This window comes from Haliaeetus leucocephalus, unplaced genomic scaffold (assembly GCF_000737465.1).
Source record: "Haliaeetus leucocephalus isolate CR32 unplaced genomic scaffold, Haliaeetus_leucocephalus-4.0 Scaffold506, whole genome shotgun sequence".
Lineage (NCBI taxonomy): Eukaryota > Metazoa > Chordata > Aves > Accipitriformes > Accipitridae > Haliaeetus > Haliaeetus leucocephalus.
The window spans coordinates 2,061,253-2,077,784 of record NW_010972942.1 but is presented as its reverse complement, the minus strand read 5'-3'; the positions used below and the strand labels follow the sequence as shown (position 1 = coordinate 2,077,784).

General features: G+C 42.9%; 1 protein-coding gene across 1 annotated transcript in view; it reads right to left on the bottom strand.

The window, feature by feature from the left end:
• The window catches only part of ZNF704 (zinc finger protein 704), a 71,955-nt gene that overhangs the window by 17,726 nt on the left and 37,697 nt on the right, over positions 1 to 16,532 (bottom strand). The window contains exons 2-3 of the mRNA XM_010575854.1: positions 5,265 to 5,368; positions 963 to 1,195 (exon numbers count right to left, since the gene is read on the bottom strand). Of these exons, the coding sequence (XP_010574156.1) occupies positions 963 to 1,195; positions 5,265 to 5,368 (337 nt within the window). The remainder of the gene's footprint in view (positions 1 to 962; positions 1,196 to 5,264; positions 5,369 to 16,532) is intronic.

Here is a 16,532-nt window from a genome sequence, read left to right as displayed (position 1 = left end):
AAGAAGCACAAACATTTTACACCCCTCTTCGACAAACAGGGGCAGAACAGCGTGGGTCGGCAAATAAGCAACTTCTGGAGCAAAAGGATAAATCTGAGCAGGTTGAAACAATCATTAAAACTTCTTCCTGCTGGTGATGAAGCAATTAACTGTCTCAGACTGAGCCAGAAACAAAGTCACTAAGAAGAATAAATTCTCTGTTTTTTCTCCTTACAAAAAGCCCTTTTTCATCTTGCTATGTAAAATCTGTCCTGTTGCGTTGGGAGGGAAGGAAACTTGGACTAGTGCCATCTCTTTGTTTTCTTTTTTCTTCGAGAGGAGCTTGCTTGCTAGCATAACGGTGCTTTTTGGGGGTTAGTTTTGGACTTTTTTTTTTTTTTTTACGTTGTGTTTTATTTAGTCTGCTTTTGCACTCCTACTAAGGATAAATTTGGCCACTGCTAATACTGTATCAAAAGCCATCAGGTTTGATCTCTCTCTCCTTTTTTCACTCCATATGTTTGCACAGAGAAAGCTTCACAGTATTAAGGTATCTGACATGCTGTCAGACAAACAGCACTTTCAGGGAACAAGAAGTATTAAGGCCATATCCAGTTTTTGTGATGACATGTAAAGGCTGCCTGTTGCATCCTGCATACAAAAAACTTGCCAAAGTAGGACAGAAATCCCTTGAATGGCCAGAGGCAACACCTTCTGGAAATCACTCTAGTGTTTTCTGAGCAGGAGGCTCTGTAGAACCTCACCATCTGCCAGCAAATATGTGGTGCTGATGGCAGAACGTGTGTGCAGTAGGTGACTAGGTTGAACAAGACATAGTGACTAGGCTAAGTACCTATGTTAACTGGATGCCAACGAGGGATACACATACAGAGCTGTTTGGGTGACCTCTTCCTTTCTCATGGCAAAATAAGTCTAGCAACATCCCACCTGCCCATGCATATGGAATTTAACATGAGGCTAACCTTTCTCTTCCTAGGAATGGGTTCATCAAAGAGAAGGTTGCTTGTTTCAGCTTCATCAATACCATCATCTGGCTGAGAAGGTGTCCGAAAAGCTTTGAAGCTATCCGCTGACAGAGGTGGAGATGGGGTGGATGGGTTGGACTGGTCACTGGGAGCGTTCCAGCTCCAGTATCCACTGCTGCTGGTACTAGAAGGCACAAATCCTCCTTCTTTCCAAGATCCATTTAGGGATTCTGTCAAGAACAACAAGAGCCATGATTACAACAGCATCATGTGTTAGGGCTAAGGAGCTCTTTTATCCAAGGCTTAGATGCCATGTTGGTAATTAACTTGAAGTTCAATAACGGAAAACAAAAGCATTGGGTCTAGAGAGGACAACCACATCTATCCCACTGCACACGAATTATACTTTCCACACTTGATTTTTCAGTTTTTTTTAAAAAACAAATTATTTTTCTATAAAGAAACGATGGGTTTGGAAAAATAACCCGTTCTGGAGCACAAACCGCAATAAGCAGTCAGATATTGCATGCATGATTAAGGGAAAACTTTCAAATCCATCCTCAACTTTCAACAGGAACACACGACTGTGGTGGGGCATCAGAGCAAGCTCCAAGCCACTGCACGGGCCAACAGGAGATCCCCTGGGAAGGGGACATACACTCTGAGCCCCAGGACACTAAGCAGATCTGCAAAACCATGATTGTCATCCCAGTACTAAAACACCAAAGAAAACCATAATTACACTCTGTCTTCTCATAATCTCCCAGTGCACATGCCTCTGCCTACTTTGAATCTCTAAATGAGGTGGTATGTATCCTTGGAAGGATATCCCTTTTTCTTCATACAGGTGTATTGTTGGGCATCTGGTTTCAGAAGTGGGACGCACAGACACTGGCACACCTCCACACCTACTCGCTGGAGGAACCCCCTCCTCACTGCGGCAGTTCCCCTGACATTAGGTGGTAAGCAGACACTCAAACTAACGGGTTACTCTACAACATGGTGGGTGGGAGTAACGGCATTGCTTTCGCAGCCTGAGGCACGGCTTGAGCCATGCTTCACTTCCTGAGGTCCTCAGGCGTTAGACATTGGCATGTCACTCTTCCCAATCCCTAAAGGGCTTCTGGCAGGAGAGGAGTATGTAGGTCATCAGCTCTGCAAAGGTATGGCCTGAGCGTGTCCAGCAGTGCAACCATGGGCAGCTCTGCCGAAAGCTTCAGGTTCTCCCAGGGCTCGGGCACACGTGCAGGGATGGTTTAGGTGCAGCAACTCCTCAAGTCAGGCACTGGAAGCTTTTCCCAATGACACTGTAGGTGCCTCAGTACTGTGCAATATCCAACTTTGGAGCTGGCAAGCAAATAACATCTTATCTGTTTGTGAAACTCTACAGTGTGAGACAGGAGTCTTTCCAAGCCAGCGCCTGCCTTTAAGAGTTCTGCAGAAGTCAGTCCTTCATTCCTTCTCAATTTCTTACAGATAAATTTAACTAATGACATCAGCAAGAAAATAATGTCTACCACCTGCGACCAAAAGCTTAACCCAAAACCAATGAATTTTTATTTTCTTTCTCCTGATTCAGTTGGTTTTGGATGAAACCCTTAATCATTAACATCAGCTGCTCACAAAACAGAATGCAGTGCTCCATCACGTAAGCACATGCATGAAAGTACCCCCTTGTGTAGGCAGCTGATGGGGGCCACAGAGCATAAATGGAATCAACCCTCCCTCCACCCCCAAATTCCTCTTTGGAAAAGAACATACACATTTCCAGTAGCTAATAAGTTAACATATGAAAATGTCATGTTTTCGTTCATGGTTACAGCCTTCATGTGACTGTAATGGAGGTGGTTTTTGTTTCTTTTAAGTATTTGTACTTGAGTCTTGTGCCAAAGCCAAGAAGTACATCTGGTATCAACTTGTGACCTTAGCATAGCTTAAAATTTCCATTTCTTCAGAAAAACAAAAGAAACGGCACTCTTTCAACTACTACTTTCTGACACATTTATGGTGGCACTTTGTATTCTCAAGGTTTACAGCTTCTCCTCACCTTGCTGAGAAAGAGATGTAAATCAAGAACATTTTTAAAGTAGTATGGAAAAGACTGAATGAGGCTGACAACAGAAAAAAACCAAACACTGGTTCTCATTAATACTAACAAATCTGTCAATGTAAAGAAGTTTAAAATATAAATAAATGCAACTTACTCTTATTTTGGGGCTCTTTTCACATTGCTGGAGTTGCGTGAAAGAGAACCAGACCATATATTACTCAGCTGCAAGGAAACAAGGGCCAAACTCTGATCCAGTTTACATGGGTGATTGTCCCCAGTAATTCCAGCACAGATCAGACTTTAATATTAATGCTGATGTTATTTTTTTTACTTCTAGGCAAAGTTCCATTTGCTTAAACAAATGTTCCTGTAATTACACTGCTACTTACTGCCCTTTTTTGGAAAAGCATGTAGAAAGAATTAATCATTAGTACACTTGTAGCTCATATTACTAAGATCAGAGCCTAGACTTGCAATACCAAATGAGCTTTAAGTTATCAAATCTTTGCACTTTTATTTAAGTCTTTAGTAAGTCTTCACTCAGGCAAAGCTAAGATATTCAGGGAGAAGGTGCCCGACAACAGCTTCAAAATGTTGTCTGTGACTACTGAAAACATGTGAATTACTTTTTCAGGCTAGTCTTCCCAGATTTCAGGAAACAAGCAGACAAGCTACCTGAAGAAACATCAAAGAGCACTCAGACTGCATGAAGAAATATCAAAGGCAGTTAACAGCTACCATTTACCTATTAGCAATTCAAAAGGACTTGTTTGGAAGATCTTTCCAATTGACAGCTGCCAGCTAATGTGCACTACGGCTCCTGACAAGGGTCAGCTGCTCAAACTGTCAAAGGTGGCAGATTCTGCCTTGCCCCACACCAGAGTAGCTCCTCGTGACCAGGGATGCGATGTGGGACATGTGCGTGCCTCGGCCGCTCCAAATCCCTGCCTGGCACATCAGCATGAATCCGTCTTCATCTGTGGTTTTGGCTGAGAGCTGAGCAGCTGGATAGCAGGTATGCTTTCACCCTTCCATTGGCCTTCCCTGGGGGCTAGCAACTTCCAGCCCTGAGACAAGACAGTCACTAGGGATGTCACTGCCGGAGGTTTCCCAGGGCTCCTCAGAGCAGTGGTACTCCATAAATATGTCTGGTTTTCAACATTGGAAAGCACACAAACAGGAGCCATGGGGGTTCATGGCTAGAATTCCAGCTAAATGGGTAAAACTTACATTTTCTGGAAAGAAATGGAAAAACCAGACTATTTGTTCAAATATCTTTAAAGCTGGGATGTTTAATTCAAATTCCTTTTAAGTACATCATTCAGTGGATCGCCCCTGCTTCCATGAAGAAATGCAAAGACTACTTCCCTATTAATTCACATCTGTAAGTATTCCTCAAAGTCCTCCAGTTATTTACAGTAGGAGGGCATCTAGTGCTGTTTAACAGTTACAAGTGAGTAAGAAAAACCAGAGTCATACAAACAATGGTGAGACATCCTAACAAGGGTGTCCTAATTTAAATTATTCCTTAAAATATAACACTGTTAAAAATTTCTTGTAACTCCAGTCAAGCTTGCACAGAATAATTATATTTCATTATTACCACTAACTTTTTAGATTTATTTTTATTTGTCTATCTTCTGCTATACCACGAACGGAGTAGTCTTTTAAGGGATTATGGACCTGATGGTAGACCATCAGAGAGTTACAAAGGGCACAGGAATTGAGGGTCTAATCCTGCATTGGCAGAAACAGACCTGTCACGGTGCAGACCACTAGTGCACGGCCTCTCGGCCGAGGGCTGTGGTCTGGAAGTGCTTTGCCTCGTTGTAGTGTTGAGTAAAATCTGATCCGATTTCCACAGGGTGGGGACAAGAACAACTGCTGTCATGTTTACTGCGTATGTGCAAATGCAAATAAGCTCTTTGAAAAATTAGCATTTCAGTGAGGGCAGTAGACCTTCTGCAGCGCTCATCTCCACTTATGAAACAGGGCATCTCCCGTTTCATAAACTGGAGCTGCTCTACAGTTATGGAAAAGACTCCTTCTCATTTCTGCCAACGCTGCACCAAAGACCTGGACTAGGTCAGAGCAAAGCTCAGGATGATCCCCAGCATGCAGAGGTCACTGCCCGAAGACAGCCACTCACCCTGTGTCCTCCACCACAGCCGCAACTGGAAACAAGCCCCCCCCCCAGCCCTGGCACCCCTCCCTGCAGCCCCTGCCCAGGCACTGCTCTGAAGGCTTACCGTTGGGTCGGACAGGAGGGCTGCGGACCAAGGGGCTGGTGGATAAACTGGTGAGTACCATGGCTGCTGTTACTTTATCCATGTCCAGTTCTTCTGAAGATTTTCTGAAACACAGTGAATGGGAGGCAGGAAACACATCAGCAAATATTTAACTTTTTTCTAGTGGTTTTGTTTTTGTTTTTTTTTTTAATTCCAGCCCAAACCCTAAGCCAGAACAGTAACAAAAGCAAGGTGCTGAGCAGAGTTCTCAAAGCTTTTGTCTTCTGGCAACCTGAGCATGTCAAGTGGCTACTTTAGGCAAACCATCTCAGTGTAAATAGGAAAAGCAGCAGGAAAAGAGAATCTATCTTCGTACAAAATTGTCAGGATTATTGTGACCCTCCATAAGCTTGACTCTGCTCCCCTTTTCTTTTTCTTCAGAATTTCAGCTATTCATATCCTTAGAGCTAATTGTGTACTTAAGGTTTTTTTTCCCTCGGATGAAGACATAGAGATGCAAAATCAGGTAAGATTACTAGTAGCATTAATAACATACATTGCTCTCTGTAGGGTGAGGAACAACTATGAACTGGAGCTAAGGGATGCAATTTTTTCTTTGTTGCTTCTGGTTAATGCTATTAACCTTCCTGTACTCTCTCCAAAAGACTGATCCTAAATTTTTGCAGGTCAGATTATAAACCAGTTATTTAAAATAATCAGCAAATTGGCAGAAAAACAGTGCAGGGGGAAAAAAAAAAAAAAAAAAAAAAAAGAGAAGACTTTTTTTGCAGGTGTGATCGGCACTGGAGCCAGCAGGACAGTGCAGTAGGAAGAGAGGGACCCATCGCTGCCTTAGCTCGGTCTTGCTGGGAACCAGCCCTAAGTCAGAGGACAGAGCATGGGGAAGGGTAAGAAGGGAGAGGAGGACGGCCAGCTTTCCAGGAGAGGGAGGAGAGGATATGGAGAACAATGGATGCCACCAGAAACCAGGCTTCAGTGACCCATCACTCAAGGAGTCATGTTTTTTTAGACAATGCAGGATTTTCTTTGTCTGTAAAAATGTATATACTATCTTTTTTTTTCCCCCAAAGTAACTCTATTCCTGCCAATGTACGATTACTGAAGAGTGAATGTACCAAAATAAAACTACTAAACCCACTAGGTTTAGCAGACTTTTGCTTTCCACCCTTGTGGGACAGTGGAATCAAAGCAGACAGCTTCTTGTAAACGTTTGCTTTCAAACATACAACTGATCATCCAAAACCATCTTCTCATTTCCTAGAGATCAAGTTAAATTTGTTCTTACAAAAAGACACTTTTCTCCCCTCTATTCTGCATTGTGGGGTTTCTAGAGTTTCCTCTGTGTCTTGCCAGGAGCTCTATTTAACCGATCAGATCAAGTCTTCATTTAAAGCCCAATATGAGAAGTGTTCAGCTACCTAATGTTTTCCATCAACTGTTGATCAGTAAGCCACCAAGAGGAATAGGACATGCTGGCTGCATGTCAGCCAGCTTTTCTAGAATCCCATATTACCCATCAGCTGGAAGGCTCATTAACTGGAAACTGTGCTACAGTCAAAGCTTCTTGATATTTTAGTAAGCAAACCTTGAACTTGTCCATGAAATAGTTCACAGCTGCTTTCTGGCTGATCCAAGAACCCACACAGATGCCGATGAACACTCTCCCATGCCGCACGACAGCTTAGCTCTCATGACTGTCTTCTGTAACACATCAGTGCCTGGAACTGAAACGCTGATGATGGTTCCTGCTGTGTTCTGATTATATCCATAGAAATGATCCTTTCCTTCAGCCAAGGCTTTTGCAAAGAGCACAGCAGCCATATGGCCATCATCAAGTACTGGGAAGGTCTTGGATGTCTGCTGTAATCAGCTAATACCTGAATCCGTCACTCAGCAGGTCCTCTCACCTGAAGAGGAGTATTTGACTCAGAATGCCAAATTCCTCTGGACTCAGAAGACCTTTCCCTAGGGATGACACGGAGATGCTACATTTTCTGGAGACCAACACTGCCAGATGATTTTCCAATTACCTAATATCTTAGTATGAAAATCTACTCTCTGAGAAGGATTCAGCTGCTCTGTAGTCCACTCCTGCAAGACTACACTGACTGTCCCTACTCCTTTATCCTGCTGTGGATGAATCACTAATATTTGCACTTCTGCAACATATGAGGAAAAAAATGACCACAGGTTCCTGATAATGCTGGAGAAGCTGATCCTTAGTGTTTGCTGTCAGCCTTCCAACAAGGCTCTTCTATGTGTGTGGCAACAGGACTAACATGCTCCTGCCCAGGCCCCGGCACAGAATAGCAAAATCACACTACAGCAGTTGTTGTAAGTGTTTGCCAAGTTGGTGTCAAGATGTCAGAGTCTAGACCCAGAGCTAATCCCAAAGTTCCTGCAAATAGTCTGTAGTTTTAACTTCTTCTAGCTCTTCTGTATCAATGTTGTGTCCCCCCCAGCGACTCAGACTGCTGCTCTGAAAAACTAACGTTTGCTCCAAATAATTTTGTCAATAATGCCCCCAGCTGTCGGCATTTTGTGCCTAAGATGAAAGTTTTCACAGGTAGGCAAAGGACAGGAACAGTCATGAGAATCCCTGCCATTTCTAGCCATGCTAAACCACACTCTTGCAATTACTGATATGCTTTTTTCTACCTGATCCAATTTAACAGGTTTTCAACATGGAAAGCCCTAATAAATAAAACTTTGGACTTTTTGTCTGCCCATTTTGAATCACAGTCATTTTTACCACTTACCGCTTCTCAGCTGCATCCAGCAAACAAGGAATGCTCCGCTCGTACTTCCCATCCACAAGAATTTTAGCAGCTACAAGTGCTGGCTTATGTGACTCTGCTCCCAAACACATTTTTACAGTTTGGCTTACAAATGTAAACACACATATTTCATATATCACTCAGCCAGCACCACTGCAGCAACAGCAGTCTTTGAGAAAGAGGCAAAGCATAAAACTGAAGACAGGAACCACTTAAGCCATCTGCATTTAGTCAGCATCACATGTGAGTTGATGCCATAAGACTGCCCCAGTCTTTCCCAGCTTTCTCTGCTGGAAAGTTGAACCTGCACACAGCTGTTCAACAGTATTTGCACTCAGAGAGGAGAATAACTTGTTTGTTACACATTGATTGTTCACAAACCACTTATTCCACCATTGCCAAGGTGATTTTCTGCAGACTGAAGTTATAATCCCTGATGCTGCTTATACTGTTATTAGGTGTAATTAAATCTCAGTCAGTTTTAAGATCATCTCCTACATCAGCTATGAAGATTTCTTCTTTCCTCTAATCCCACACCCCAGTCTCCAAATGCCTTCTCCCCAACTTCTGGACGGATATATTTGTGTCAGCCCAGTCTGCACGTGAGACCAAGCAGTTTTGGATCCTTTATTTCAAGTCTTTGTAAATCTAAACACACGCCAATACCTGAATTACAATGAACCAGCTGAGACATAAGCAGCAGAAGTTAGAGGACTTTGGGGACAGATCTTTTACCACCACTCCATGTCTCACAGCTTCACGTCTCCCTGCTTCCTCAGCAGGGAGAATGGTTTCCCTTGAGCCCTGCACTACCCTAACCTAGCCAGCCTGGTATTTAAAAATTGTCCTTTTCTTTAATAGCCAAGCTCAAATTAAACTTAGTTACTACCCTCACTCTTGCTGAATCCTTCCTTGGTTTTGCTGATGAATTTACTGCTTTTTTGATAATCATTTAATGGTGTTAAGAAACTACCACATCTTCCTCAGTCTGAGCTCTCTGCAAGGAAACGCTGGGTTTAAGCTCCAGAAGATGAGCAAAAGCAGGTCCAAGACGAGTCCAAGGCTACGCAAGTTTCCCAAATCAACACAACACCCAATCTCCTACTGTCCTGTTTCCTCAGCCAGCTGCTGACTCCCCCTTAGGACCTGTGTTTCCTTATGGGACTGAATCCACAGTTTAAGCTCTTCGTGCAATTCTGCCCTACTAACAACTTTCTGGTGAGGGGATGTCCTCCTGACCTCCCTTTGGGAAAGGTGCACAGGTCCTCTTCTGGCCACTGTCACCTTCACTCTCCCTATTAAGTGCTACTCCCATCTGGACACACCTATACCACACCTCTGGTTTTTCTTCTCCCTATCAGCCACACCATCATCTATGGTTGGAACTAATTTTTCAAACTTGTCTCAAAAAAGTCTTTAGAAATACAGACTTTATTCTACTTTTGAAGTCTGTAGTCTATTCTGTATTATTTGCCTGGCTTAGATCAAAAAGCCTGCAGTTCCTCCTCTTGGAAAGACCACATCTTAGGTCAGTACTTTACCCAAACATATTTTAAGGGTTCTGGAGAATATTCTTAGAGCAGAGAAACTGGTAGTGATAGCAGGTGTTTTTGATAAAATTTACCTTATTCAAAAGGACAACTCAGTCCATTTTAAGCAAAGAAAAAATAAAAACCATACAAATTTATTCTTCCTGCCCACAACTACAAAGCTTTCAGTTAATTCCCTGACCAGCAACCTCTAACTCCAGCACGCGATGCTCAAAGCAATGAGGCACGGGTTCACTACACGAAGTGCCCTCCTATGCTCCGGAGCTGCCCCAACACAGCGTGAGCGTGGACCAGGCAGCGTTTCTTCACCAGAGCTCCACTCCCGCCGAGAAGGTGAGATGGGGGAGCGGGGACAGCAGCATCCTGCAGCCAACAGGACCTGACTGCAGCGGGGTAGAAGCTCCAGCACCAGTAGATGAGCCCATGGACAAGGGAAGGGGAAGGGTATTTCCGATTACTTCAAGTGGAGGTTGGCTACAGAAGCTGACGGTCACAGATCCAGCCTTATTCTCCAGAGCCACGTCCCTCTGCTGCTCCAGCAGTGTTGAGCTTGCCTTTCTTTGTCCTACTTTATAAGCAACAACCACCTGAGGCCCATATGCCCTAAATATTCAGATTTATTAAAAGGCTTACATTTTTCTTTGTTTTGGCAGAGATATGTGCTTACCTATTTCCTACTGCTATCGTCACCAGAGGGACACAGTAAAAAAAAAATAAAATAAAAAGTTTTAACAGGATTGATCAAGAACAGGGGAAGTCAAGCACAAAAATGCTAATATGCTATGTTACCTGGCTACTGACCTCTACCCCAAAACCAACTTATGACAGTGGTTCACAAAACACCTTGATCTTTGTTAAGAAAGTACCATATAAATATGTATGCATTAATATGCTACAAAATGACAGTATATTGAAATTGCTCTCTCCCTCCCACACTTGTAAATGCTCATAGAGACCTCCAAAGACTTACTTTGACCACCTGATTATAAACGCATCACACTGATGCTGTCATACTGAGCACCCTATCAATACTGATAGGCAAACATGTTGTTACAGGTTTTTGTACACCAAAAATATGATTCATCATATAATGAATCATTGTAATCAGTGCACTAGTATTAACAGAAGTACTTCTGAAAGAAGGAAAAATCCTAAATTACATTCTACAGGTAAAATAAAAAGATTTTAGGTTTCTTCAATTCATCATTAACGGCAAAGGCAACTTCCTAACAAGGAACCAGCAAGGAAAGCCATGCATGTGGCTGTGTCTCCAGATACCTAAAGTAACTACAAACACTCTCTTCTGTCTTGAGCAAAAATCTAAAATATTATGCAGAAAATTACTATTAATCCATAAAATACTCTACATTTACAACAGTATTTGATTACCATCTAACAACTCAAAATACTGACAGTACAGATAAATAAATGATCTCGCTTGTTGCTGTTATGTCTGGTTGTTAATTACGAAGATTAAAAATTAACCCACTTGCCAAACACAAAAGCAAAAATTTTATAGAGAGAATGAGCCATATAAACAGCCCGAGGTCCCCAGCACTCCATGGTAAAAGCTGTAACTTTTCACAGTAAAGTAAAAGCAAAGCAAAGTATTTCCAAAGTTTGTATTAAATCAGTACAATACTACAATGATACAACTGAAAACATAAGGGAGCATTACTATTTACACATTGTCCTGGTTTCGGCTGGAATAAAGTCAATTTTCTTCTTAGTAGCTGCTATAGTGTTATGTTTTAGATTCAGTATGAGAAGAATGTTGATAACACACTGATGTTTTCAGTCAAGGATTTTTCAGCTTCTGATGCCCTGCCAGCAAGAAGGCTGGAGGGGCACAAGAAGTTGGCACAGGACACAGCCAGGGCAGCTGACCCAAACTGGCCAAAGGGGTATTCTATACCATGTGACGTCCCATCTAGTATAGGAACTGGGGGGAGTGGGGGGGGGGACACTGCAGCTCGGGGATTGGCTGCGCATCGGTCAGCAGGTGGTGAGCAACTGCACTGTGCATCACTTGTTTTGTTGTATTATTATTATTATTATTATCATCTTATTGTTTTCCCTTCCTTTTCTGTTCTATTAAATTACCTTTATCTCAACCCACGAGTTTCACTTTTTTTTCCTCCCCGATTCTCTCCCCTGTCCCACTGAGGGCGGGGAGTGAATGAGCAGCTGTGTGGTGCTTAGTTCCCGGCTGGGGTTAAACTACAACACACATCTAAAAAGAGAACTGGTGTCTGATATCTGAAGCAGAGATACAATACTACGATGCACTAATACTAATTAGAAGCTAGGGATTTCAGCCATTGCTCATCATGGCCAAACATAAAATTAACCTTTTCCACACTAACTTTGTGACATTTGCAGACTACTTCATACACAGACAAAGAAAGGCCAGTTATTCCGTCTCTGCTGTCCTTGCTATATGCAAGCAATTTTTTTGGATACTGACAGCTACTAGAAATTAATTATCATCAAAATCTTTACTATACAAACATAGGAACTTTTCTTCTAAAAAACACATATACCTGAACTTCTCAAGGTAAAAAGAAAATTGCATGAAAGGCCACTTCAAAGCTCTCCACCTCCCCCTGGCCAAGCCGATAGATTTTGCAACTCAACTATTCAAAGGACCTTTGGAAATCTGGCTGGTGTGTTAGATCCCAAGATGAGTTGATAGAGTCCTCAGTAACGCAGATACTGACTGTCTATCTGGACCATAATGGTTTAAAGACAACAAAAAGTCTCTGCAAATTAGTCGTATCAGATGGGAGATAGTCACAGAGTGGTTCTCAGCATCCTGGAGTAGAAAATGCATTTAACAGAAAAACTGAAGAGAAAGCAGCGTGTAATGCAGGCGTGTTTCTCAAAGTCTTTTATTTTTCCTCGTGTCAGACAATGCATCATTTTTCCCCTGCTCCTCAGAAAGAACTCTGTAAAAAGAGGTATTTCTCTAGCCATTATTGCTAAAAGCACTACAACTTGACAGGAAATAACCTATTTGTTGCTACAACCATTTAACAGATTTAGCTCACCAAGAAAACGCAGCATTTCCTTCCAAAGGCTGGCTGATGTACCCTCCCATACACGGGGGTCTCGCCTGTCTCTCCCTCTGCCGTCCCTGCCTCCTCCTGAAGCCCCTGGAGGGCAGACGGCTTTCCAAGCCAGGCATGTCCCCGGGAGCACCTGGAGCCCCCTTTCCCGGTGCCCCTCTCCTGCCTATGGGGTTACAACCCAGTGATGCTGCCCTGGCTGCTCTGTAGGCTACTACCACACCAGACCTCTTCAGGGAGTGCTGGCAGAGCTGCACCAGCAACAAAAAGGATGCGAAATTACAGCGATTTCTGCTGTCTGGTGCAAACACCTCTCACGGACACGCTCTGCTGCCACCGTCCCCTCTGCAGCCCAGTGGCAAGAATAGCTGCTTTGCCCTCTAAGACTCCCCAGAAAAGGTTGCTTAAGGCAAAGCCTGCAAAACAGATGGACAATCTCTTTTCCACAGAAGCCTTTTTATCACCACTTCTTAAGCAACTCGCCTGCCTTCCTTAAAGGCAATTGAAATTTCAAACCTATCCAAATGGGAACAGGACTGAACTCTAGGTCTCGCTCTCTGAGTTACAAAATACAGGATAGAGTGTGCTGGGGGCGGGGAGGGAGAGGATGGGTAGTAAAACACTGCTCTCGTAACTGGTCAGTGATAAGATCTACAGTTTTTAAATGCTCTGCATAAATGGGAACAGTTAAGCAAGCCAAATTCAACACTGGGAGATAAGCTGCAGTTTACAGGAACAATTTATTCTATATATTGAAGAAGTTAATACAATGAATAATTTTTATTTTTCAAACAGCTGCGACACATCAGGAGAGCTTATCTGGCAAACAGCCCTGGGGGCAACGACAGAAGCTGAAGTAGGAATATGACATAGAAACTGTCTGCTTCAAAACAGAGCAATCAAATAAATGGTAATCACTCGATAGATTATGAGTGCAATGCAAAAACTAAATTCAGAAAGGAATAACAGAACCTGCAGAAAACAGTTATCTCTATGGTCACCCACAAACCTTGAAGATTTTCTGTCCCATCTCCTCTACTTTAAAGGCCATTTCCTGATGTGATAAATAACTCAGTCTCTACAAGTCTTAACAGCACCCTGAAGCAAAAACCCAATTATTCCAAATATCATCCAATATACTTAGGTTCATCTCTCTTCTGCCTTTGCCTTAGCTACTGTTTTAGCTTGTTTACAAGGCACACCCCCTCTCATAAACGGGATCGCTTCAAGAGGGTACTGTGTACAGAAAGAAAATTTCAGACTTCTGAGCACTGATGCTTTCTTCAGGGAAAGGGGCTGGGCTGCTTGCTACAACACCCAAGAGGTGCTGCTCAACGCAACGCAAACTATCATGCTGACAATGGAAAAAGATGGAGATTAAAAAACCCGCAGATGTCCCAGCTCACCAAATTTAACAAGAACAGTGCCAAGAAGCGCTGTGATGTGCTAAGGGGACAACTGATGCCGCCTGGTAACACCCAGAGAGGGTGGGACACCTCGCCTCTCCAGGTAGCCGGCGTTTCCGCTACAAAGCTTGCTGCTGAAGAGCAGCACCGTTTGCTGCCCTCACCTGGCCCCGCAGTCAGGGCCACCCAAACACTACTGTGTCTGACGTCTCTTTTTCACAATGCTCTCAGTGAGCCTTCTGCAGAACCGTTTTCTTCATAAATCTTCCTTAACCTTTGAGAATAATTATTTTACTAGTGATTAGATGAAGATATCCTTATGGCAGATACTACGTCAATTTTGTTTTTCCCAAAGTAAAATACCAAATGCAAGGCCGGGAACATTCTGCTCTTCCTTCTTCTTTCCCCTTTAATCTGTTGCAAACAGTATGATTCGCACTTGCTACGTATTTAATTCTAACATTCCTAAAATATGTTTTATACTATCAATGCCTATAAACAGTCCTAACACATCTAGATGGATAATTTGTTTAGCACATTTTATCTATAAAAAGCTGCTGTAAGTAAATTCTAAAATAATTTTAACTGCTTTTTTCCCTCCACACATTAAAATACACATTTTTTTCCTAATAAAATATATATTGATGAAACATTTGAAAAAGCCTGCAAGTCTACACCATATTTATCCCATTTTCCTCTCACCAAATCAAAGAACCACAAGGTTACTGTCCCGCTGCCACATATAACTACTAAAGTGAACAAGATGGCAAGCATTTTGCTGAAATCAAATCAGTCTCAAGAATGACCCATGGGGCCAGTTTCCGATTATTGTTAGTATTTACATGTCTTGTCGAGCTTTCTGATTCCTCATTTTTTCAAGCTAGATGTAAACAGAATTGGAATGAAAAAAGCCACATACAAAATGCTCTAGATCTTCCAATACGTTTTCTATCAGCTATGGCTCTGGGATAGCCTTCCACAGTATCTCCCTCCTCTGTACACTGTCCTTGTGTCTGGGCTTCAGTCCTGTTTGACGGCAAGAAGCACTGTAATACAGTTACGTTATTCAGAAGATGAATATCACCTTTTAGCAGGTTTGATTTTAGCTACTTTTCTGACTGTCCTGTTGTTTTCACACTATCAGACATGAAGAGCAGAAGCTCAAAGTGCAACTTTTGCTCATCATTGCTTTATTTACTATGATGACCCCTCCTATAAATTTCCTTTTTGACATGAACATACACAGTAACTTCATTATTCCTTTACACCAAGCTCCTCCTATGTTTATCAAGCCACAGTTCAGGATAAGCCCCATTGCCAAGCAAGAAAAGGTAACAGGAGTTTCTGAATGATAATGTCTCAGTCAGCCAGAGACGTGGCCACTGTTTGGCATGATTTATATCAAGCCACAGTTGCTCCAAATTAAATGTGAATAATACAAAGCAAAGCCCCCAAGGCTATTCTAGTGGCAAGAAACTGCCTTCATTGATTCTGTGCCACAACGATTCAGGAGACAAGCTGATGTTCTGACTGATTGGCGACGTGTTGAAGACCAAAAGAAAGATTGGGTCCTTCTGTTTTAGGAAAGAGCATGCTAGATCACAGACTGAAATAGATACCACCACATTAAAAATACATTCTGCAGTAAGTAAAACCATATCTGCACGCACTCTACACTGTATAATTCCCTTCCACTGTATAATCTCATTTCAGCTGACATGTAGCTTACCATTAGGTCTTTCAGATTTTTTCAGGCAGGTTGTGGTTGTTGTTTGTTTTTTTAAAATCTCACAATTACACGAGAGGTTTCTGTTGTCCGGTTAGCACCTGAAATTTGAACATTACATTCTGAACTGTGATGTACCACCACCGGAGCATCTCCAGGCCTAACCAACACAGAGTGTCTCCACAAGGGCACCTGGTCTTGAAACAAACAGGGCACAAAGCCATCTCTTCTCTGAACCATCTCTTAAAAAGATGAAATACATTTAAGCTAAACACCAATCTTTCTTCTTGCCTTTAAAACAATTGTTCGACCCTTTCAAATGTCCGTAACAACTTAATTTCTTCCACAGGAACCAAACACAACCTCATGGATGTCCATCCTCTCATCCCATGATTTAAACATTTGCTGCACGAATATGAACTGTAGATCTTTTAAAAACGGTGGATATAAAAACAGACACTACAGAACACCTAAAATCTGCCAGACCATTTGAGGAGCTGCACGTGCAGTAAGGAAATGCCTCTGAGGCCTCTGGGCAGAGCGGGACCTACTGGGCACAAGCCGAAGGTGACGGACACCGCAGCGCCCTGCCACAGCATCACCGGGCCGCCAGCTTCCTGCGGCCGACCAAGGCGCCTGCGCAGCCAGCGCGTGGAAGGGTCAGGGCCTCCCCAGAGCATCCACCCCTGCCTCGGTGCTGCACAGCGTGGGCACGCCACTGCCCCAGAGACCCCAGGCAGG